The sequence below is a fragment of the Populus trichocarpa genome, chromosome 7 (genome assembly GCF_000002775.5).
Source record: "Populus trichocarpa isolate Nisqually-1 chromosome 7, P.trichocarpa_v4.1, whole genome shotgun sequence".
In the NCBI taxonomy this organism is placed as follows: Eukaryota; Viridiplantae; Streptophyta; class Magnoliopsida; order Malpighiales; family Salicaceae; genus Populus; species Populus trichocarpa.
Window position 1 is genome coordinate 12,835,025 of NC_037291.2, and position 23,603 is coordinate 12,858,627.

At 35.1% G+C, this 23,603-nt stretch overlaps 3 protein-coding genes across 4 annotated transcripts; 2 read left to right on the forward strand and 1 right to left on the reverse strand.

Moving 5' to 3' along the window:
• Positions 1-4,151: 4,151 nt before the first annotated feature.
• LOC7486102 (SAL1 phosphatase) lies at positions 4,152-7,986 on the reverse strand. 2 transcript variants are annotated; one of them, XM_002309884.4, is made up of 8 exons: positions 7,620-7,986; positions 6,875-6,950; positions 6,176-6,249; positions 5,866-6,071; positions 5,140-5,350; positions 4,952-5,050; positions 4,717-4,870; positions 4,152-4,492 (listed from the first exon to the last, which is right to left on the reverse strand). In XM_002309884.4, the coding sequence occupies exons 1-8, from the start codon at positions 7,818-7,820 to the stop codon at positions 4,329-4,331; spliced, it is 1,185 nt and encodes a 394-aa protein (XP_002309920.2). In that variant the 5' UTR covers positions 7,821-7,986; the 3' UTR covers positions 4,152-4,328. The 2 variants fall into 2 exon arrangements, with proteins under 2 accessions (XP_002309920.2, XP_024460886.1); XM_024605118.2 differs by having other exon boundaries at positions 4,152-4,489; positions 7,620-7,922.
• Positions 7,987-9,724: 1,738 nt separating this feature from the next.
• Positions 9,725-13,880, forward strand: LOC7466745 (cation/H(+) antiporter 15). Its single transcript, XM_024605366.2, has 3 exons — positions 9,725-10,322; positions 11,201-12,196; positions 12,439-13,880. The coding sequence occupies exons 1-3, from the start codon at positions 10,101-10,103 to the stop codon at positions 13,699-13,701; spliced, it is 2,481 nt and encodes an 826-aa protein (XP_024461134.1). The 5' UTR covers positions 9,725-10,100; the 3' UTR covers positions 13,702-13,880.
• Positions 13,881-19,181: 5,301 nt separating this feature from the next.
• On the forward strand, positions 19,182-21,206 carry LOC18100913 (U-box domain-containing protein 26). Its single transcript, XM_006380315.3, has one exon. The coding sequence runs from the start codon at positions 19,835-19,837 to the stop codon at positions 21,026-21,028; it is 1,194 nt and encodes a 397-aa protein (XP_006380377.1). The 5' UTR covers positions 19,182-19,834; the 3' UTR covers positions 21,029-21,206.
• The last annotated feature ends 2,397 nt before the right edge of the window (positions 21,207-23,603 follow it).

Genomic DNA, 23,603 nt, shown 5'->3' on the forward strand with positions numbered 1-23,603 from the left:
ACTTTTTACATCTTAATTAGTGTTGGTTTCAACATTGATTCTAAGGAAGAGCATGGAAGTTTGTCCAGATGACTAGATTCCAAAAACAAGCGAACAGCGTTTATAGTGGCAACTTCAAACGAAGTAATCAAGATTCAGAATAGTGAGGGATGTAGGCAGATTCAGCTTCGAAGTATAGCTCAAAGAACAAGCATCAGCTGAGAGGCATAAATAACAGTAGCACAGATTATCTTGGATAACGACAACAACGATATGATTAAGAAGAAGAAAAAACTATCAAGAACTTGCGGCCATGTTGTAAATCTTCTAACACAAGTATTTAATTAATAATTAGTACTTGTTTAGCGTTGAATTGGAACAAGTTCGTAAGTATAAATGGTCAGATTCATGATTTGATTTCTGAGAATCAACTTAGAGAAATCCAGTATTTCTTGTATCAGAATAAATAGGAATGGTCCGTCAGTTCGCGATTCATCTCTAATAATGGGCCAGGTCACACTAAGATCAACTGAACCTAGCCATAAAACCATGTCTCAAAACCCCAGCAAAGGACGAGAGTAGAATTGCTTGCGTAAAAATTAATAGTAGTATATTGGAACAAAATGAAAATACAATTCTTTAAGATTTTTGTGGTAAAGATTTCATCCATCCTATAGCTTAGACAAAAAGAGATCAGACCTGCACCAAAACAATATTGCAAAAGGCAGCCTTTTTTAGCCAAGTTACAGCTAAACCTTATTTTAGCAGAGCAGTCACTTGTCCAAGATAACCTAGCTATCCCGGCTGATCAATCATCCTAATTAAAGTTTAATTCTGATGCCTTGTTTTGATCTCCCTTCCTTTCTGCTTGTATTCAGCTGGCGGTGTTCTTGGTGGTTGGATCACTGCCCTGGTTTGAGGTTTTCGACAGGGCTTCAGTTTTCTTAGCAGGAATTGATCAGGTTTTTTCTGTCATTCTGGCTTTTCGATCCACACATCTCATGTTTCCTTGTAACTGGACGATTGGTTGATTATATTATCTTTCAAATCCTTCTCAGCCATCTGACCCGCCTTCCGGCCTTATGCTGAACTTTTCATATCTGAACCCACAATAATCTGATAATTTAAAGGTTATGAATTAAAAAAAAAAAAAACTAATCATAAGCATAATATCCATGAGAAAGTTTGTCTAAGAAAAAGTGTGTTAATAAATTTTATAGGGTTATACATGAGTTTAATACCATGATAATTTATGATAAAATATTTTGATGAAAAAATACGAAACCACTTTGAATTTTAATTTCAATTATTTAGTTTATTTTTATATTTTTAATTTAGAAAACATATTTTGAATTAAGGAAGAACTTTTGTTGATTTTTCAACTCTTCTAACTACATGTAACAAATTGAAAAAAATATAAAAGATATTGATTTTTCTAATATACATTAATTGATTTGTTTCAATTTAACATATTAATATCTATATAATTTTGATGTTGATTTATTTCACTATTAAAGAAACTTATATAATTATTTGATTAGATGATTTGCAATATATACCCCCAAGACATGAAATAGTAAATATAATAAAACAAAATGTAAATTTAGCTGCAACGAGTCGTCTAAGTTTAGCTACAACTAGATAGGATGATGATAGGGTTTTTTAAAAAGTAAAAAAATTGGGACTAGGGTTATTGTTTTGAATAGATTTAATGAGCTTAATTAATTTATTAATATAATTATAAAATAAAAAGGCAACAATAATAATACAAAAAAAGACAATGACCAATAAAAAAAGAGCTTGTCAATACCATGAAAAGATACCCTATAAATATTATTAAAAAATCACTTTAGAAAAGGACAAAAAAACTAAGTCGAGTTAACATGTCAAACACGCGGTCAACTTATAAGAGCGTGATAATCTCATACAAAAAAAAAGGAATAAAACATGGAGGCAACTCCTATGCAAACAAAATAATTAAAGGCGAAACAAAAAAAATCTCGAATCAACCCGAGTTAACTTAACTAACTCATGACTCGGGAATTGAGATCATAATAACCACATAGAAAGGAAAGAAAAAACAACTCATGAAGTTGAAGGCCCAACAATATAATATCGAATGATAAAATTAAAAAAAATTAAAAAAAATCTAAAAAAAAACCCAAAGTCAATTTAATCTTCCAATCTTGTGTCCTGTGTCATGAGATCGAATTACCTCAGAGAAGGCAAACCTGTAAAAATCACGATGCAAAATTCCCAATTATATAAAAAAATTAAAATAAACAAAATAAATAGCAATCAAAATAATGAAGACCAAATATGGTTCAAAAATGAAATGAAATTAAACAATAAGGGAGGAAATTGAAAAATAAATAAAATCAAGAAAAGGATAAAAAACAAAAAAAAAAGTAGCAAATAAAATAATGAGGACCAAATTAGTTATTAATACCAAATGAAATAAAAGAATGAGGGATTAAATTGAAAAATAAAATAAAATAAAAAAACTAAAAAATAGCAATTACAAAAATGATAACCAAATTTGATATATGAAAAAATCAAATAAGAATGAAACTGAAAAAACATTTCAACTCTATAAATTAATTGAAATAAAAAAAACAATAATAAAAAAAATATGGACTAAATTTGAAGAAACACCAAGTTGAAGGGCTAGTTTGAAAAATCAAAGGGTTTTGTGCAGAAATTGAGGTGATGAGAGAAAAAAAAAGTTATCGGCAACAAACCGGCGGTTTATTGTTTACACACACCACTTATGGAGGGGATGTTGAGCACATTCCAACTCTATCCTAGAATTTGGTGTTAGGTCAAAGAGCAACGCTATACATGTAGTCCGAAACCTAATGACACACTCATGTGCTGACACATGCATTGCATGCATCATTAACTTTTTTTTAATGATATTTAAATTTGTTAAATTATCAAATCGCCCATTAGCCTATGTGATAATTACAAAAAAAACCCATGATAAAAAGACAAAAAAGATCCTAATAATAAGTTTAGGATTTTTTGTTATTATGATCAATTAAGTCATTTTAATATTTTTTTAAAAAAAAACTAAGCATGCCCTGGATGTCAAACAATTCTTTTCTTTTCTTTTTGTTTTTTAAGGATAATTTAATTTTGTTATTGTGTTAAAAAAGTTGATAATTGATTTAACCTCGATCAATTTAATAATATTAAATAATCCTCATAAAAAGACCATTTTACCTCTTATTTTAAGCATTATTGGCTTGTACTGTGGAGGATAAAATCATCATTTCATTGTAACAATCCACAAATAATGAATCTACCTGCACAGTTAATCATTGAGTAACCTTAGTTTTTTTTATAATTAATCTATAATTTCTAAGCTTGATGGACATTTTAAAAAAAATTATTTTGATAAAAAAAAAATTAAGTGAGTTTTGTAATTTAACTCGTCACAATTCTTGAAGTTTTAATTTATGTGATTTGGGCCATGTGTATAAAATGTTTCAACCTTTTAGGTTAACAAAACACGTAGTTTCCAAAAACAAATTGTAATTATATTCAATTTAGTCCTTAAATATTTTATTTATGCAATTTGAACCCTTCATATAAAATAACAAGTTTATAGTTATTTTTATTTCAGTCCATTAACTTCTAATTTATTCAATATACTCCCCACATGTTAAGTTCATTTGTGATATTCATTTTAGATTACAAACTCTAAACCCATTCAATATAGTCATTGTGTATAAATAATACAAGATATTAATTAAACAAATTGATGGGTGAGACAACAGGACTCGTCCATAAAAAAATTAAAAGATTTATATGATTATATTCTTTGAATGAAGAAAAAAGAGTTTCAATCAAAATTGACTTGTGTGATTATATGTTTTGAGTGAAAAAATAAAGGTTTATGTCAATTTCTCATTTTTCTAAAAACACGTATAACAAATTAAATAATTAAAAATTAACACTTCATACTACAGATTCTCTAATGCATGATTTATCAATTCAATATACAATTTATTGATACTATAAATATTTTTCAAACTTGATCTTGATATATTTGAAATTTTATTAGAACTATTATAATGCTAGTCAATTCTAAAGAAGGGGGATCATTTTGTCAAGGCCTAAAGATTATTGACAAATATAAGGGAACCAAAACCTTGGATTTTTGCAGCTTAGCAGAATGACACTACTATTATGCATCGGATAATACATTTGAATTCACAAGTTGCAAGAGTTTCATGCTCAACATACATTGAGCAAACATAGAGTGGAAAATTCAAGTCACGTAAAACTGATTTGAGTTGCTAACAAACTTAGCAAAGGAAATGACTTCATTCATCAGTAAAGAATCACAATGATGAAGCTTTCTCCTCTATGGATTCTCTAACTGCCTTCAAAAGTAATGGCATCAGTTTCTGATTCGTAACAATGATGCCTGTGTCAAGATCCAGGTATCTTCCTCTTGAAAAATCTAAGGGGTTCCCCGCAACATCTGTGACCAGTCCCCCAGCTTCTGGCAGAGTAATTTGACAACACATTATGTTAACAAGATGTTCATTCAAAAACTCCAGCACTAAAGGCCTATAATAATGTTAAGTGTCTGCAAATATTAGAGCATATAGAATTGAGGAAAGCAATTATTCTAAAGCTCTACGAGTTACAGGCTACATCAGTCCTTAACCTGACTTTAGTGTATGTGAGCCCAAGAAATATAGGCAAAACGAATATTTTCTATACCTGATACAACTATGCATCCAGCAGCATGATCCCATATTTTTTCACGGTAACCTTTATGTGGAAATCGCAAGTATATGACCCCATCTCCTCTAGACAGAGCGCCATACTTTGCTTGGCTATCAATTCTAACTGGTGGTGCTTTGACACCAAGTTTCTGTCCAAAAATTAAATGTTTAGAGTATTGCAACTAAAATCTTTGTTTTTTAAAGGGAGTGGGGTGGGGGAGTGATCATACTTTGACAATTGAACTAGATAGATCATGCATGGAGTGTGCTGCTTCATATGATTCAAAGAGTGATGCTTCTTCAGGATTGTCAGTAGCGTTGACTTGCACCTGTACAGTAACAAGAAGACATTTTATACAAATCACAGACAACCAGGAGAATAAATGTCATCTGGAAATAATCCATTAGGTGCGCTGACCTTCACTGCTGAAGAGCTATCCAGTGGCTGCATGTAAGTTCCACCGCCAACTACAGAAAAGAAAAGGCAACCAACTTCGCCAGGCAAAGAATGCTGAGAGCCACCAGCAATGGAAGGTAACGGAAGATTGGGACAAGCCAAGACGCCCAACACTACTGTCCCTTCATCTAGCAATGCTAAAGCTATTGCATATTGATCTCCTCTTAAAAACCTATATTAAATCCCATTAGCAAGATTTAACTTTCCAGTCAGTTCATGCAAATAAAAAAGGAAAAGAATACCCTTGCAGAAAACCACTTTTCTAACATCAGCTACTATTTGATTGCCCAACTCAGCCAATTCTGGAGGAGCTAGACCTCGTTTCAAGCCAGAGACATGTAGCTCAAGTTCAACTCATTTTCATCTTTCTCTGGCTCTCAGCATGAATTTGACTTGTTTCACTTAAATGTGAACCAAGTCTGAGCTCTACTTGTTTATCAGGATAAACAAGCCGAGCTAAGCTTGGCTCTTGCAATGGAATTCAAAATTAAAAGAAAAAAAAAATCTCGAGCTCATGTCTTACTCAAAATAAGTTGCACATTCAACCAAAAGCATGCATGTTGTAGTTAAGAAGAACTCCAACCTATTACAGTGTCCAAGATGCAACTTCTCACATTGCAAAAATCATGGTACGAAACAGCTTCATAGCACAAATATTCATGCCAAAACCCAAGTTTCAAAACTCACCCTTTAGTGCCATCTATTGGGTCCAGAACCCAGTGTCTGCCTCGAGAACCACCTTCAGATTTTCCACAGTCAATGGCCTTGACAATATCTTCAGTGGATAAAGTAGAATCACTATATGATCCATCGGTAGCTAGAATATCGTTAACAAGTTTTGTGATTCGCTCTAGTGTTTCCTGGCCACCATCCTTGAGGAGATCTTCTGAATCCTAGAAATATTCCCCAAAGGATATGTTGGTGAATTTGATATATCAACAATAAAAAGGAAAAGGCTTGCACATCTCAGAATAATTCTGAATTTTCACCCATCTACCTCCTCCGCCACTAAGGAGAATAGTTCAGAAGGAAGCTCCCGCTGCAGAGCATAACTAACTAGTGCTTGAGAGCCTAGAATCAAACGAAAGTGCCAAAAAGGGTTATTAGCTAAGTTGCTTTTGTACCAACCCTAAAAGCTGAAAGAAGTATATTCAGAAAATAAATAGTCTAAAGCCTAGAAAAAGGCTTTGTTCCAAGCACTGAAACAATGAAGAATTCAACTAAAACCCAACAGCTTTGGGACTGCAGAAGCAAGACATTCACATGTTCACAAGAAGAATCATTACAGTTAATGTGGCTCTCATTTATAATACAATTTTTAAGCAGATAAGAACTAGCATATGCCAAGATGACAAACCACTCATATACTCGTATAGAATAGATAGGGCAGCACTATCACCCATAATACTCAAGTGGGTTTACACAAACGGATACATCCCAGCTCCTAAACTTGCACATGAAAATAGAAAATAAACTTGATCACAGCTTGTCAGGTGCTTTTTGAAATTATATACATAATTTTAAGAAAACAACATCCTATGATAAAACATAGCCAAAAGTATCAAATCATCAGGCTATTGACTAAACAGTAACTTCAAATCATCTGAACAAAATTTAACAGTCTGTCAGCGAAAAGGAAAAATAAAGGGTTTTGCACATAATCAACAAGAATACATAGGAATGTTTAGCAACAAACCATAATCAGCAACAGTGACGGGACTTTTATCTGATTTTGATTGGACATCTGATTGCAAGATAGCTTTTTGCATCTTCTGAGGAAAAACAAAAATACATGAAATCAGCTTAAGATAACAAGAAAAGGTACACGCATGCAAACTATCTAAAACATTTGTGCCAGGATGCAAAATGTCAAATCACCTGTTCTAAAAAAGGATAACGTCATGTTAATCAGATATAGGATATATAATGAAACAGTTAATCACAAGGGGACCAACACAAGCCATGAAAATCAGCTTCATTGGTCTGAAAGGGGAAGAAATTATATAGAACGCACACCAGAAACAGAGCGTAAATAAGCAAATAAAATACATGAGAATCAGTTTCCCCGCAAAAGCTATACTAAAAGGCATCACAATAGCTAACTCCCCTGATGCTAGCATTATTTCCATTCAACCATTTCCATTTCTTCCTCTCTTTTTTTTTCCATTTCAATCATCCATTCAAACCCTCTTCCAAAAAAAATCCAATAAAGTCTCAAGAAACAAACTTTAATCAGAAAATGAAAAACCAAACAAAGTAAAAGCTTCATACTCCAAAACCCACCACACAGTAATAACATATGGGTCATGCTGAAATAAAGATTTCACACTCTAAAACCAGCCAATAAAATCCTTCAACAACTAAAAACACAATATCTAAAATCCAAACAGACCCAACTTCCGAAAAAGAAATACAGGGAGAGGCAAAGAAAGGGACTTCACCTGGCAGAGGCGGGCAGCAAGAGAGACAGCTTTCTTGGCAGCAGCAAGTTCTTTATTGTAAGACATTGAAGAGGATAATACTCTTGGAATTGAGGTTTTGCTTTTGGTTTTGTTAGAGAAAAATAAAAGGGGAGAGGAAACAAGAAAAGGGTTTTTCGTGATTGTGATTTCGGGTTTTGCAATAATGCTAACAAGATTCATGGACGTCCTTCCAATAAATCAAAACTTAGAAAAACGGAGTATAATTCTTTTTTATTTACTTATTTCTTATTCAATTGGTTATTCAACACAATAATTTATACATCAATCCAAAAAAAAAAAAGTTCTAGATAGTTTTACGTATGTATCTCTATCTCGATTTAAAAAATTCCAAAGAAATAAAATTCTTTAAAAATTAACGAAATCTATAAAACATGATGTCTTCACTTTATTATTTTAATATTCATTAACTAATTAGAAAGCTATGCTTCAGGAATTTAATAGTCTTTTCTACATGATAAATTAGTCATTATGAAAATCATTTGAGACATATTGGTTTTTGACTCTCTTTTTTTTTTTTTTTTCACAGCGTAATGACTACATCATTTTTTAATGCAAAATTTTGATAAAACTCTTTGCCTTCTCGACTTTTTTATTTTTTAATTTTCATAATAAAAATATTAAATTGCTCTTGGTATATAATTTATTTAAATTTGCTTCAAGGACATTTTTATATTTTTTTATAATTTTTTTGATATATTCACATTAAACTAGGAGTATTTTTTTTAAATAAAAATATAATATTATTTAAAACAAAACATGTCGAGGCACGTTTGGTTTCCATGGTTGCTCGTATTCACCATCTATGCTCTTTGATTGGTGTGTGCCACCTCGTTTAGTGGTCAGAATTATATTTTCACCATGTCATTGGATATGACATCGCGTTTTTTTTTCTCAAGCTATGTATTATTTTTTTTAATTTAATTATTATTTTTTTGATTTTTTTTTGTTGAAGTGATTTTTATTTTTAATTTAACCTTCTAATTGAAATTTTTTTTAGTTGCCCTCTAATTTATTTTTTATTTTAATTTTCACCCTTATTTTTTTAATTATCGTTTTTTATTTTAAATCTTTTTATGTAATTGATTTTTTTTCCTGATTTCATCATTCAATGTTTGATTTGTTAGGGATTAAAATTTATTATTTTTTCATATATATATAGTGTTTCTAGTCTAATGATTTGAATCACGAGTTTGAAAGTTAACATAGATCAACATCTTTTGTTTTTTTTTGTTTTTTTTATTTATTGAATTATATGTATGCATAAATTTTTTTTTATTTAGAATTTTTTTTAATGTAAAATACACATAGAAAAAGCTGATATATTTAATTTTTTTATTAGAAAAAAGTATCTAACTTGTAACGAAGCGCACATCCCAAGTATATCAGAAATTCAATTTGAACCATCTAGGTGGTGGCCCAGTGGTAAGAGTTTGGGACCAAGAGGTTTGCTCTCTCTGTGGTCTCAGGTTCGAGCCCTGTGGTTGCTTATATGATGGCCACTGGAAACTTACATGGTCGTTAACTTCAGGGCCCGTGGAATTAGTCGAGGTGCGTGCAAGCTGAACCGGACACCCACGTTAAACTAAAAAAAAAAAGAAATTCTCAATTTGGTGTCCTTGTTAATAATTTCCTTGTGAAGTATGCAATGCAACAATGTCTTTTGTCAAGAGAATTTAACGTTTCTTGTAAGCAAAATTTACAATAATTTAAGAAGTAAAGACTCAATTTAAGATTTTTGAAAGGATGGTAACCCAATTGATATATATATATATATATATATATATATATATATATATAAACCAATAGATGAGGGACCAATTAATCGAGAAAAGGGTAATACGTTTGAGACTAATTCAAGGGAAGAAAACAACCAAGTATTTGTATATCTTTGAGATTCAACAAAGACGTTGGAAAAACTTCAACTAGTGGAAACATCTTTAACGCATCCATGCCATCTATTCATAATTCAAGGGAGGAATTTGACTTGTCTAGTTAGCTAATTGCGACATGGGATTTACTTGCCTAAAATAGACTTCTCTTCTACTTGGTTTAGCACCACATAAAAGAGCTTCCAACTGGGGCGGGCAGCCACCAAAGTTAACCGAATTACCTTCTCCTTCAGCCCTTTCCCTCCACCCCATCTTCCACTCTTTCCTCATTTTCACAGACATAACCGAAGCAACAGGCGTTCGTTCTTCTTCTTCTTTTCACTTGCATCTCTATCAAAACCAAAAACATCACTTTTCATCTCAAATCTCATGTCTCGCATGCTTGCTTATGTACAAAAGAAGTAATTACACAACATTGAGGATCGATGCATGATAAACACACCCCATAATAGTGGTAGTGGTGGTTTAAATATTCATACCTATCAAAGAAAGGTAGTGGCAGTGGACTTGACTACAACAGGAAGCTTTGGAGGAAGTTGGAACAGGCAAAATGGACAACCAGCTAATGGCCACAGCCAACAAGACGGTGGAAACAATAGTCTGCTATGCACCAACCATGATAACTACGAATGGTATATGGCAGGGTGATAATCCTTTAGATTACTCTCTCCCTCTTTTCATCTTGCAGTTAACTTTGGTCGTTGTCACCACTCGCTTGCTTGTTTACATCCTCAAACCACTTCGACAACCTCGTGTTATCTCGGAGATCTTGGTGAGTTTTATCTTCTATGATTCGTATAAAAGGGTAATTAACCTGTTTGCTTCAATGACGAGAAATTCCACCTGCTTCCGAAAACCTGCAATGAACATAACAGGGAATATGGTTTCAGTCCATGTTTATGCCGTCACCTATCAAGCATTAGTTATAACAAGATCATGAGATTACACCTTCGTCGTTTATATCATGTTCCAAACACCATGCAATTTGCTTAGTTTTGTAGAGGAAGTTATAGCAAGAACATTTTAATACGTAGGAAATTTCTTGCCTCCGATTCTAATAACAGTGGCAGTACAGTTACAGCAACAAACTTCATTCTAGAGAGTTTCTGTATCTGGTTCTATCTTATGCAACGATTTGTAGAATGCATGACATAATAACAAAGGACGCAAGTCATCAAGCCACAGTTTAGGATTTGTAGTTAACAACTGGAAATCTTTTGCGGAATCATACTTGCCGTCATTGTTTGTGAAAAAAGGGTCTAAGCTGGACAGTTGGGAAAAAACAATAATCTCATCTTCAAACCTGAATTCACTAGAAAAGATAGTATAAAAGGCATGAAAAGGGCCATTCTTTTGATGTCAAAGCCTCTCTTTTGCACCCGCTCTGTATTGTACCCTCACGTTCATATCATGCATCTGGCATATCAGATTTCTCGAAGAGACCCAAGACACTTGGTATGATCCTTCAAATGTAAGGTAAAGTGTAGAGAAAATAGAAGGTAACTGTGTTTCATGTGGGTACGAGTCTGGACCAAGTGGGAGCATGATAGCTAAAAGCTCATGAATTCTGTTACAAATTTCCTTTATTGTTGATCGATGTTTTGTCTACGTATCTACTAATAATATAGATGTCCTGTATAATGTTCACAGGGAGGAGTGATATTGGGCCCATCTGTACTTGGGCGCAGCAAAGCATTTGCCAACACTATATTCCCTCTACGAAGTGTGATGGTGCTAGAAACAATGGCAAATATGGGTCTCCTCTACTTCCTCTTCCTGGTTGGAGTAGAGATGGACATTTCAGTAATCAAAAGAACTGGGAAAAAAGCCATAGCCATAGCCATTGGGGGAATGATCTTTCCCTTCTTTATCGGCCTAGCGTTCTCTTTTGCTCTGCACAAGGATTCACAAAGCTTGAACCAAGGAACTTTCGTACTTTTCCTTGGTGTTGCCCTCTCTGTCACTGCATTCCCTGTACTTGCAAGAGTTCTGGCAGAGATTAAACTCATCAACACAGAGATTGGTAGGATTGCCATGTCTGCAGCTCTTATCAATGACATTTGTGCTTGGATTCTGTTAGCTTTAGCTATCACCTTGGCTGAGAATAAAAGTACTTCCTTGGCTACCCTGTGGGTGATACTTTCTAGTTTTACATTTGTTCTTATCTGTATCTATGTTATTCGACCAGTCATCTCATGGATGATTAGTTCAACTCCGGAGGGAGAAACCATCAGTGAGTTCTACATTTGTCTCATTCTCACTGGAGTAATGATCTCAGGATTCATTACAGATGCCATTGGAACACATTCTGTCTTTGGAGCTTTTGTATTTGGGCTGATTATTCCAAATGGACCTCTTGGAGTTACTCTGATAGAGAAGCTTGAAGACTTTGTTTCAGGGCTTCTGCTTCCTATCTTTTTTGCTATGAGTGGGCTCAAGACTGATATAGGGGCTATTAATGGAGTCGCAACATGGTTAATTCTAATACTAGTCATAATTGTTGGATTTGCTGGTAAAGTTGTCGGTACTGTGCTCGCTTCAATGCTCTACCAAATGCCTCTCCTTGAAGGGATTACTCTTGGTTTTCTCATGAACTCCAAAGGCCTTGTGGAAATGATTGTCCTCAATGTTGGCAGAGAACAGAAGGTAACAACTTTCAAGAATTTTTTTCCATTCGTTCTTCAAGTGTTTCCTCCTCTAATGTTCATGTAGAATCTACACGTGATGGGATTCACATGAATGTGAAAGAGGGAAGCACCGTACCAATCTCTCTTCCGTGTTCACACAGGCACATTACCACACTAATCTCTCGTCTGTGTGAACACAGGCACATTCACATGAATATGGCACATTGGAAGTGATATTGATAAAACACAGATGACTTGCAGGTCTTGGATGATGAGTCCTTTGCAATGATGGTGATTGTAGCAGTGATTATGACCGCAATCATCATCCCCTCTGTAACAGTCATATACAGGCCAGAGAAGAGGTTCCTGCCTTACACACGAAGAACAATTCAGAGGTCAAAACGAGATGCAGAGTTTAGGGCATTAGCATGCGTACACACTCCTCGCAACGTCCCAACAATCATTAACCTCTTGGAAGCCTCCCACCCAAATAAAAGGTCCCCCATGTGTGTCTACGTGGTCCACCTAGTTGAACTCACTGGTCGCGCCTCGGCCATGCTTATAGTTCATAATACTAGAAAATCTGGCCACCCAGCCCTCAACCGCACCCAAGCTCAATCTGATCACATCATCAACGCATTCGACAATTATGAACAAAATGCAGTCTGTGTCTCTGTGCAACCCCTGACTGCCATTTCCCCTTATTCCACCATGCATGTAGACATATGTAACTTGGCTGAGGACAAACGAGTTGCTTTAATTATCCTCCCTTTCCACAAACAGCAAACAGTTGATGGTGGAATGGAGGCCACCAACCCAGCTATCCGAATGGTGAACCAAAATGTATTAGCCAGTGCACCCTGCTCAGTTGGGATTCTCGTAGACAGAGGGCTAAGTGGGTCTACTCGTTTAGCCTCGAACCAGGCAGCTCACCATGTAGCTGTACTATACTTTGGGGGCCCAGATGACAGAGAGGCGCTATCATATGCATGGAGGATGTCTGAGCATCCAACAATTAACCTCACCGTGATGAGGTTCGTTCCAGGAGAGGATGCAAAAGCACTTGACAACCCTGGGATGCTCAGTGTGGAAACAGAAAATCTAAAAGAGAAGCAGCTTGATGAAGACCATGTTAACGAATTCAGGACCCAGACTGCTCATAATGGTTCTATATTTTACAATGAAATAGTGGTCAGCAATGGTGAGGAAACAGTGGCAGCAATAAGGTCAATGGACAATCATCACGACTTGTTCATAGTGGGTAGAGGACAAGGGATGATATCACCACTTACGGCAGGTCTTACTGATTGGAGTGAATGCCCAGAGCTTGGTGCGATTGGGGATTTGCTAGCATCATCAGATTTTGCAGCAACAGTTTCAGTTCTGGTGTTACAACAGTATGTGGGGTTAGAGCCAGATGGGGAGGAGTTAGGAACACCTGATAGCCCTGCTCAACCAGAGGAACCGTACAGCATTGTACAGATGGCAAATAGGTCAATGAGGCTCCCTGTGTTTAGCGCATAACCCCAAACACCACCATTCTTAGCAATGCATCACGGGTTTCTAAATGAAAGAGTCAGAAAATATAATCTGGATTATAGTTTGTGAAAACTCTGCCAGGTATAGTTTGAAAGTCTCTTACTTAGCCTTGAATTCAACTTTTAGCAAGTATTTACTCCTTACAACAGGATTTTTTCCTCTCATCACATCAGAAGTTTTCAATTGCGATTTCCAAATCCATATGAACTGATTCTAAATTAATCTTAAAGAAACACATTAAGAGCAAATCATTACAGAATGCGGAAGCAGGAAAACAAACAAAAGCTTAAAATGAGTGCAGCACCGCGGTTAGGTCTAATATTTGAAATTTATATGTACGCATCCATTGACTTTACACTATAGTAGTCATGTTGGCACTCATGAAATTATTAGCACAGAGTTTGATAAAGACCTTACAATGAAGTTGTTTGCAGCACAAAATTCTTCAGAGAGACTGTTCCGGAAAACATCTCAGAATTGCACCTACAAAGTGTGAATGTTTGAGGTAGATTTCATCTCACAATCACAAGTTTCATATAGCCCCACATGGATATCATCTCTTGAAGAACAGCTGTTGATGGAAAATCTTTCCCTATTTTAAATCCTTTGTAACATCTCAAACAGATTGGTTGTGTGAGGACCATGATTGAGAATTGTTTGATCATCTAGGAAGCCGCGAAAAATAATCAACTTGAACTTGGGACATCTATTCGAAATCTTAGTGAAGGACTGGTGAAATAGGGACATCTATTCGAAAAATAATCAAGATGTTCAGTTACATTCCAAATCATTGATTACGGTCTAATAATCATCTAGCTTTTAGTATCAAGCCGGTTGACCAAACTTTTACACTAAAATAGCTTGGCTAGGATAATTTATTCCATCAAGAAACAACATAGAAAATAAACAGCTAAAGGAAAGACAAGAATCTCTCTAAAATGTAATCTAAAGCTTCTTCCATGCTAAGAATTGCTCTTTTGTTGGACTGGAGTATAATATCTACAGCTTCTTTACCACAGCAGTACAGTTGTTGCCTTCAGCCAACAATTCTCCATTGTTTTCAATATCTCAATGGGCACTGAATTGAGATGATAGGGAATAGAAGATCAAAAGACAAGCAAATGCATTCTTCAGATAAATATTATCAAACATGTTGTCTGCAATAATGTCAAGAAGCCAGAAACAGAATTACCGTGTGAGATTTTGTTAGTAGTTTAATCATTAGTGTCTCCGGACAAGAAATAAAGAATTTTGGTTCTTTTGAAGGACTCTAAGAATATAGGCCTGTGATGGGCTGAATTTACTGGGCTCGGGCCCATTTTTGAGAAATCCAATTTTTTGCTAGGAAAATATAATATTAGTTGATGGATAATTTTCCATACATATAATTTTTTCTATTCACACAAACTTTTTTTATGCAGAAAAGATACTTTTTTCTATGTCAATGGCGCTTCCCATCACCAATATCTCCACCGATGATCACTAGCAAGCATAACACAGTACCTGGTGACCCAAATTCTTATAAAAATATTTTTTTTAAAAATTGGAAGTATAAATGCACTCAGTCACTAGGTAAGAGGGGGAACACACAAGCCCTAGCAAAAAATCTTAAGTCTTGGATTCCATGCTCAACTATTAACGATGAGGCTTGTAATCTCATATATGATCATCAACCACTCAACAATTCCAATAACAATTATTAATCATTCAACAATTCTATGAATCACAATCTTTTAACAACTTCTAGAATCACAAACAAACATCCAAGAATTCCATGCACCACCGAGTACCATTCAATTTCTCCTTGAACCACAAACAACCACCTAGCAATTTCTAGAACCATAAAAAATCATCCAACTATTTCTAGAACATACGATTTCTCTTACATTCCCCTTGTATTTTTTTCTTTTATTTATTGTATTTTTTTCTCCTCCAACACTTTATTAACTTAATTAAGAATATGAGTGTTTCATCCGTCTATGATGCTCTTATAAGGCATACATTAGATTAAAAAAAACGATAAATACATGAAATATTATTTACTAAACTACAAAGCAGCACTGATCTTTCTTTTTATCTGATGGATTAACAATGACCTTTCACGTAATTGGCATTGAGCCATCGCCTAACACCCCCTACCTCCACTATAGCACCATAGCTAGCCTTAAGTGATCTATGGTGACTTCTGTGACGAATTTACCTATCAACATTAATTTATCATTAAATAATGATTAATGAAATTAATGAATAATTAACTCTCACGTAGTGGCATAATATCAAGCGCCACGTGGTTTATTTATTGCAGCTCTAAAACCACAAATGGGATGATATTAATAGATTGTTTTTTAATAAAGGAAAAGGGTACGTCTCGTTATTTTCAATATATATCTCTAGGTTAAAATTCACTATATATCATGATTAACTAATATTGCTGTCCTTGATTTTTATTCTTATTTTTTTTCAATCCAAAATGATGGATAACACAATACTTTGGAGGTTGACATCTTCCCTTGTAAAATATTTTTCAATTAAAAATAAAAAAGTTAATTTCTTTTTGGAATACAAATTAATATTAACTTCTATATCTTTTTATATATTTTCTTACAAAAATAAGAATCACACGACCATATTGAGGTCCTGTAATATTGTAATAATCTAAATAGGTAGGTTTGCACGGACAGACATAAACCTGCAGGGCCTCAAATCGATTAATTAAAATTAATGCCTACCAATCTAGCCACCTCCTTCAATGGTTCTTAAATAATGTTGTGAGAATCATTTCTATATATATATATACAGTTGAAATCCTTTAACAATCAATATATATATATATATATACACACACACACGCATGTGAGTTGGTGGCCCAGCACATGGCCTCTTTTTTTGAAGATATGAAATAAGAAATTATAATGTATATTAAAAAAAATGCTTTTAATATTAATTTATAGAAGTTTTATAAAGTTATTTTTCTCGGTTTTCTTCTTAAATTTAATTTTTTATGGTTTTTCTGTGTAAGTTTTCTAGTATTGCATGATCGATTACATTGAAAACAAGCTCTAAGAATTTTAAAATATTATTCTTGCATTATAGATGTCAAAAACAAAATACTGTTGATCATCTTCTAGCTATGGATGAAAAAGAAAATCTAATCCTGAGAAGTGTAGCTTAATGATCAGGTCCTAAGTTTATTTTTAGAGGTCATCAGTTAGAGTCTCACAAATCTTAGGGCCACATGAGGCTTATATGGTCGTTAACTTCAGGGTCCATGGGATTAGTCGAGGTGCACACAAGCTGGTCCAAACACTCACGTTAATCAAAAAAAATCTTAATCTTAATATAGGAATAATATTCTGATTAATAAGAGGGAAAAAATGGTTTACATGTGGTTCTTATCTACCTATGAACACTTGGTTCCACGTCCTCTTTAACATGTAATAATTTCATGTATGATTTTGAAGAAGTTATATTTGACCAGCCTTTTTTTATTATAAAAGGAGGGCTCGAAGACGAGATTTTGTGGGGAGGGAGACTCTAACTTATTGGGACTTAACGAGCCAGCCTCTTCCTACTACACTAAACTATCATTTATTTCAGGCAAGTAGTGGAGGTTGGATTGTCAAGATGGCAGACAAGCTAGTGTTCAAAGGCCAGATTTTCTTCGTATTAATCTTTAGTTTTTAAGTTTCTTTTAAGACTTTTCTTTGTCTTATTGCCCTTTGTCTCTTTCTTGCTCTCGCTCTAATCCACAGTACAGGGCTACAGGCACGCACCCTTTCTTTTTCATACCCTATTTTGAGGGCAACATTCATTTTTATTTTATTTTCTTGCCTGGTATTTATGATCACTTGAGAGAGAGAGAGGGAGAGAGAGGGACGGGATAATTAATTATGAGCTTAATCACTAAAACAAGGGAAAGGAAGAGATAGTTAAGATTACTCATATTATTTCTCTTCACTTTGTATAAATATTTATTAATTCTTAGAATGTCTAAACAAATTAAATTCTCCATCGCTTCAAATTAAGCTGCATTGACCATTAGATCGTGATCGGACGGGAGAGGAAATCTGGATCCCACCAGCTGCTATAAATTGACAAAACAAATCAAGTGGTGGCATATGAAATGTTGGCAGGTCAAAAGGTCTTAGCCAAGAACCACTACAAATAAAAATGGATTGATTCTATTTTTCCTGTAAGAATTTTGTCCCCCCAGAAATCTTTTTTATATTCACCAACATATATCTTTGTGCCCACCTATTTCAAATTGGAAAATCAGATTCCTTGAGACAAATCATCAAGTGAATTTGGTGTCTATGTGTGTGTGTGTGTGTGTGTTTGAATGCAAGTTGGCTATCTTAATTAGAAATTTGACTCGCATCTCTAGAAACCTGATGCAATTACTTGGGAAAATTGGACTCAAGATGGAGCATCGAAATGATTTAAGAAAAGGATTAGAGAATCCTTAGTAATATAATATATATGTGCATACTTTTTAGTCTTTCATCATCAATTATGGTGTTTGAAATGATGTAAATTTCAGAGAATCCAGCCAAATTTTGGAATAATTAAAGTAAGGGAGAATTCTTCAGCTCCTGTTTTGCTTAAAACCTGGTAGATGTTGGGGGTATTTGACTAGGTTTTGTTTTTTTTTTTTGTTAATTTCTTTGCTTTTAACATTTAGGGTATAGTTTTTTCTATAATTTTCTCCCAGCTGATAGAGATTTTTTTCCCCTTTTCAATTGGTTCTAGTTGAACCATTCACACTAGCTCCAATTAAATATATTTATTTTATGTAGTTTCTTCTTCTTTAATTCAAATTTAAGATGATAGCATGAGATAGATGTAGTCTAATCTTTCATTCCAAACTTAGCCATTTATGATTTTAGGACACTTCACACTCACACTTTAGAATATTTGCTTGATTTATAGACACTAAAAATGTTGAGAGATGGAATGATTTATTACAGGTTTCAAGGCATATATATGACAATGTTGTTTCAAATGAATATTTTTGGTTTTGATCTTAAAATCAAAAGGAAAAGATCTTTAAAGTAGTTTATAATGTTTTTTAGCTATCTGCTTTGGGTGCCTAATAATAAGGCGGCAATTAATGTCCTACCAGCCTCTCCAGAAGCTGGAAATCATGAAGGTCCCATTAGCCCTATTCTTTCCAACCTTGATGAAATAATTCAGCAGAGAAAAACAAGCTATGCAAGGCAGTTCTGTTTATCAATATTTTTGGATAGTATTTTTATTCCATTTGCTAGTGCTTTCCCATATTATTGCCACTCTCATGAATCCTGTGGCCAACATATTACACACCTCTCCCTCTCTCTTACAAGAACACAGTTTCATTTTCAACTATTGTGGGGGTGGACTCAAACTTCAAAGATGAACAGTATTGTTATTATTTTTTTCTCTGGGTGGGTCAGTTTTGACTGAACTGATAGATATAAAGAAAGGATTGGGAACCATTCCGTATAATTAATCCATATTATTGGTTGTGATCGCTTACTCTTTCACTAAGATAAGGCCCATAATATTGTTTGGCCTACCTTGGTGTTTGTATGCTGGTGTTATCATCTTATTCCTCCAGCTAAGATTGCACTTTTGCCTATCCCTCTCCCTTTCTTCTCCCTATAAAAAAGAAAAAAGACACTTCCCTTCGCCCTCTTGTAAATCTCAGCTGCTGCTGAAGCTGCTGGCACTGTGGACTAGAGGTGGTAGCTTGTTTTCTCTCATCTTGCCCATCATTTATGTTCTTCTTCCTTTGTGTTTCTCTTGTGCCATTGGTAACTTTGTCCCACTTCTCTATCAACTGTCATTTCTGTACTGAAAAGGAAAAGGAAAGAGAAACCCCACTCCCACTATGTTTCTTGCAGTTTTTTATTTCATGAGTGCTGTTTAAGGTTCGTCTTTTTAACATCTAGTTTTTTGCATTGTATATTATATAGCAATGTCTTCTTACTTCATCCCACCAATTCCTATTAATCAAGAACTTCAGCTACCGTCCATTTGTTAGATGCTGAAATGGTTAACCAATAGCAGCGCCCTCTATTCACCACCAATACTTTCTTTTGTTTTTTGTTCTTGAATCTTCGGTTTTTTTCTCTTCTCCATGAAAGAAGCAGAAATGACTGTACCCCACTTTTTCATGTGTCCAATTAGTCTAGACTTGATCAAAGATCCAGTGACGCTATGTACCGGCCAAACTTATGACAGATCAAGCATAGAAAAATGGCTTGCTGCTGGTAATCTTACTTGCCCTGTCACAATGCAGAAGCTTCAGGATCCATCTATGGTTCCTAATAACACTCTTCGTCATTTGATTGATCAGTGGCTGCAAATAGGCCCTCAGTTTGATCCTGTTTATTTGTCAACAATTGATTCTCTAGCTTCATTGAAGAAAATTCTTGAATCAGGTGACGCTTCCTTGGAGTACAAGTGTCAAACACTCCAAAACATCCAAGCTCTAACTGAAGAATCACAATCTGGAAATTCTTGTTTGTTCCAGTTAGGCTTCTTTCCTTTATTGTTGGAACTGCTTTTTGGAAAAGTGGAATCCAGACTGTCTGAAGGAAGTGCTAAGTTTGCAGAACAAGCACTTTCTTGTGTCCTAAGATTGCTGTCTCTTGGCGAATATGAGTGTTTAAATATGCTAAGAGAAGAGTCTAAATTGGAATCCTTTCAGTTTTTGTTTGATCAAGGTACTAGCAAGATCAAGAGGAGTCTGTGCCAAATAATAGAAGCAATATCATCATCTTTGGAGACAAGAGAACTCTGTGCTAAGCTTGGCAAAAACAGAAAACTCTTGAAAGGGCTGATTCTTCTTGTTCACCAAACATATGGCGCATCTGAGGCTGGAATCAAAGCTATATCGGCACTATGCTGCTTGGAATCAAATAGAGAGAATATGGTTCAAGAAGGTGGGATAAATGGACTCTTGACCTATATTTATGACGCTCAAAGACATGAAAGAAATTTGGCACCTAAAGCAATGGCAACCATTGAGCTGCTTCTAGGACTAGAGAGTGCAAAAGAGGCTTTGATCAATGATCCTAATGGTATTAAAGCTCTCATTAAGATGGTTTTTAGGGTTTCTGATCACCAAGGAAGCGAAAGCGCTATTCGATCATTAATGATTATATGCACAGATTCTTTACAGGCACGAGAAGAAGCAATTGGTGCTGGAGTTTTAACTCAATTGCTTCTGCTGTTGCAGAGCCAGTGTAGTGGAAGAACTAAAACAAAAGCAAGAATGCTACTCAAGCTGCTTGGGTCCAAGTGGGATGAAGAACCAAAACATTTGTAAACTACAAAAAAGTATGGGATGTTTTTATGCCTATGCGGGGTCTTGTTGGTGTATTGGCTTCCCTGTGACATAGTATCTTTGTAAAGATTACAGAAGTGTCCATGTTTGTATCTTATCTGTCATTAAACATTCGTTAATTACTGAATAAACCCCCACCAAGCTGAGTGGATTTATGTTATGCCTAAACCAAATTTGATTAGATGGATGGTTGTCCTGTGCCAAATCCCAAACCCTTCTTCATCTGGTAATTTCTGTCCATTTTATGTTGTGTTGTTGAGATACCATTCTCCGAAGCATCAATTCAGAAAATGAAAATTGCTCCCCATTAAAGCAATGTCCAAGCAGTGAAATTACAGCCTAACTGTCAAATGATAGAGTTCATGCGCGTGATCCACATGGTTCATCCAAAAAAAAACAAAGCAGCATTGATTCCAGTGGTTCAAATTGCCAGAGAGAAAGCTGGCATTGTCCCAAATATACCATTATGACAACGGACAGCATCCTTTTATCATTACTGTTGAAATTTGGAAACTGAAGTTGATGGGACTGGAAGTTTCTGTCTGTGGATATTCCGTTCATTTTATTTGATATTTTTGTGTGGTGGGATAGGATGATTTGCAATTTGCATAGCTTAGGTTACAATAGGTCGCCGAAAGTTGTTGAATTGTCTGCATATTGTTTCATAGAATACTGCTCCGTTGGGATCACATTTCTGGCCCATATATCAAAACTTTTTCCCTTTTTTTTTCCTAGCTCATTTCAAGGTTCATTAGACCTTAAACTACACAACAGGACTAGCTTTCTCCTCTTTACAATCCTGGGCATTCCAAAGGTAAATGGAACCGAAATATAAATCGTAAACAGTCGGTGGCTTTACTGGCTAAACTAAGATGTAGCCTTCCCTTTCTTATTCAACTACGGCATGTTTCAAAATTTAGTAAGAGTCCATCAGATGATTCACATATTACAAACATCTTGGGGGAAATTGACCAATGTTTGTAATCTCCAATTCATATATTACAAAAAAAATCGATCGAAGTTGGCCGCATGTTGTACCCTGCGGTTGAACGCAAAGTCAATGAATAATTTGCCCTCGTCTAATCACTGCTATTAGTGGTCTCACAGACACATGGACTGCACCAACAGCTAGCTCGGATCACTACAGTCACGCCTAGCATCGGCCTTACTCCTATGGCATGCGAAATGAACTGCAAAGAGTAATCTTCTTGCCTTGATCTAGAGGGCTGACCCACCATAGAAAGAATATTTATTTTACCCTTATGATGGTTAAAGCTGAAAGCAAACACTTTTAATGAGCGTTGAAAATGTTCCAAAAGAAATATACCATTCGGTCTAAATTTTCGGCGAGGAAGTAAGCATGCAAGAGATGGAGCACTTCTTTTTACCAAGATTCTACAAGGTGAAAAGGAAGGGATATTGCACAGGCCTGCACACTATACCTATAGCTATGCTACAATGCCAGACAACCGTCCAAAATTTTGGTTGAACGTCAAAAAGTTGGTGCCTTTCATGAATTCAACCACAGCAGCATCATGTATATTCAAGCAAACAGCAAGTTCCAACTAGAACTAAATACTAATCAAGTAATGGCAGAAACCATATAAGGGTTTCCTCCAAGGTTTGTTATAACGTGTGGAGGGGATTTTTTTTTTTTTTTCTTCCTTAGTTCAATGGCAGCAGGTTGGTCTTATAACCTAACTAAAAAGACAAGAACATGAAAGGTCTCACTTTCTGATAACCATGTGCTTAAGGAGTGCCATTAATGACTACGTTTACCAAGTAAAGCAGCATCTATAAAAGGTTTTCTTCAAAATTTAAGTTCAATGGCAGCAGGTTGGTTTAAGTATGCATCAAAGAAAATTCCTGGAACGTGTGAGTTTGGTAAACAATTTCGTGTGGCAATTAAATTAAAGAGACAAAAGCAAGAAAGACCTCACATTCTGTATAAGCACAGTTGAATATTGTCCTTGGAGTCTGTTTTCTATACCTCACGAGGAGACTATAGCACATGGAATTCTTCATGAAGCTATCCAAATCAAGAACTCATAGTCATACTACATGTTTTAGAATTGCCACCATTGGACGCAACCAAAAATCTCCTCCCTTTGGTTAATCTGCGTTGTGCAATGTTTGAGTTGCGTAACACAGCTTTTTCCCAATGTTTGAGTTGCGTAACACAGCTTTTTCACAAAAACTTGGTCTTCGGTGAACATGGCCCCCAACATAGGTTGCTTAATGACTTTGCAAACTGGACGTATTGAAAGGGTGCGTCTTTAGTGTCTTAGGTTCAAAACCAAAGACATTGACTTGACTTTGTGTTCAACCATGTATTTAAAGACTCAGTGCCAACCAAATCAACTTGGAACGGATGAATGCGACATCCGGTTCAAGCAACAGTGGTCTGGTCCAAGTTGAACTGGTTATCACTAAGTTTTTAAGCATTTGCTTGGACACGAAGTTAATGACTTTGTGTTTAAACAAGGTATTGAATAATTTACATATCAACAGAAGTAGAACAACTACTTGTTTTTTACGGTACTGTATTCTGCAAAGA

Excerpts from the sequence above, each read along its gene's own strand:
- LOC7466745 (XM_024605366.2), top strand. The coding sequence starts at position 10,101 with ATGGACAACCAGCTAATGGCCACAGCCAACAAGACGGTGGAAACAATA. Across the intron at positions 10,323-11,200 it reads GTGTTATCTCGGAGATCTTG|GGAGGAGTGATATTGGGCCC; the intron begins GTGAGTTTTATC and ends TAATGTTCACAG. Across the intron at positions 12,197-12,438 it reads ATGTTGGCAGAGAACAGAAG|GTCTTGGATGATGAGTCCTT; the intron begins GTAACAACTTTC and ends GATGACTTGCAG.
- LOC18100913 (XM_006380315.3), top strand. The coding sequence starts at position 19,835 with ATGAAAGAAGCAGAAATGACTGTACCCCACTTTTTCATGTGTCCAATT.
- LOC7486102 (XM_002309884.4), bottom strand. The coding sequence starts at position 7,820 with ATGAATCTTGTTAGCATTATTGCAAAACCCGAAATCACAATCACGAAA. Across the intron at positions 6,951-7,619 it reads TTGCTGCCCGCCTCTGCCAG|AAGATGCAAAAAGCTATCTT; the intron begins GTGAAGTCCCTT and ends GTTTTTCCTCAG. Across the intron at positions 6,250-6,874 it reads CGTCACTGTTGCTGATTATG|GCTCTCAAGCACTAGTTAGT; the intron begins GTTTGTTGCTAA and ends GTTTGATTCTAG.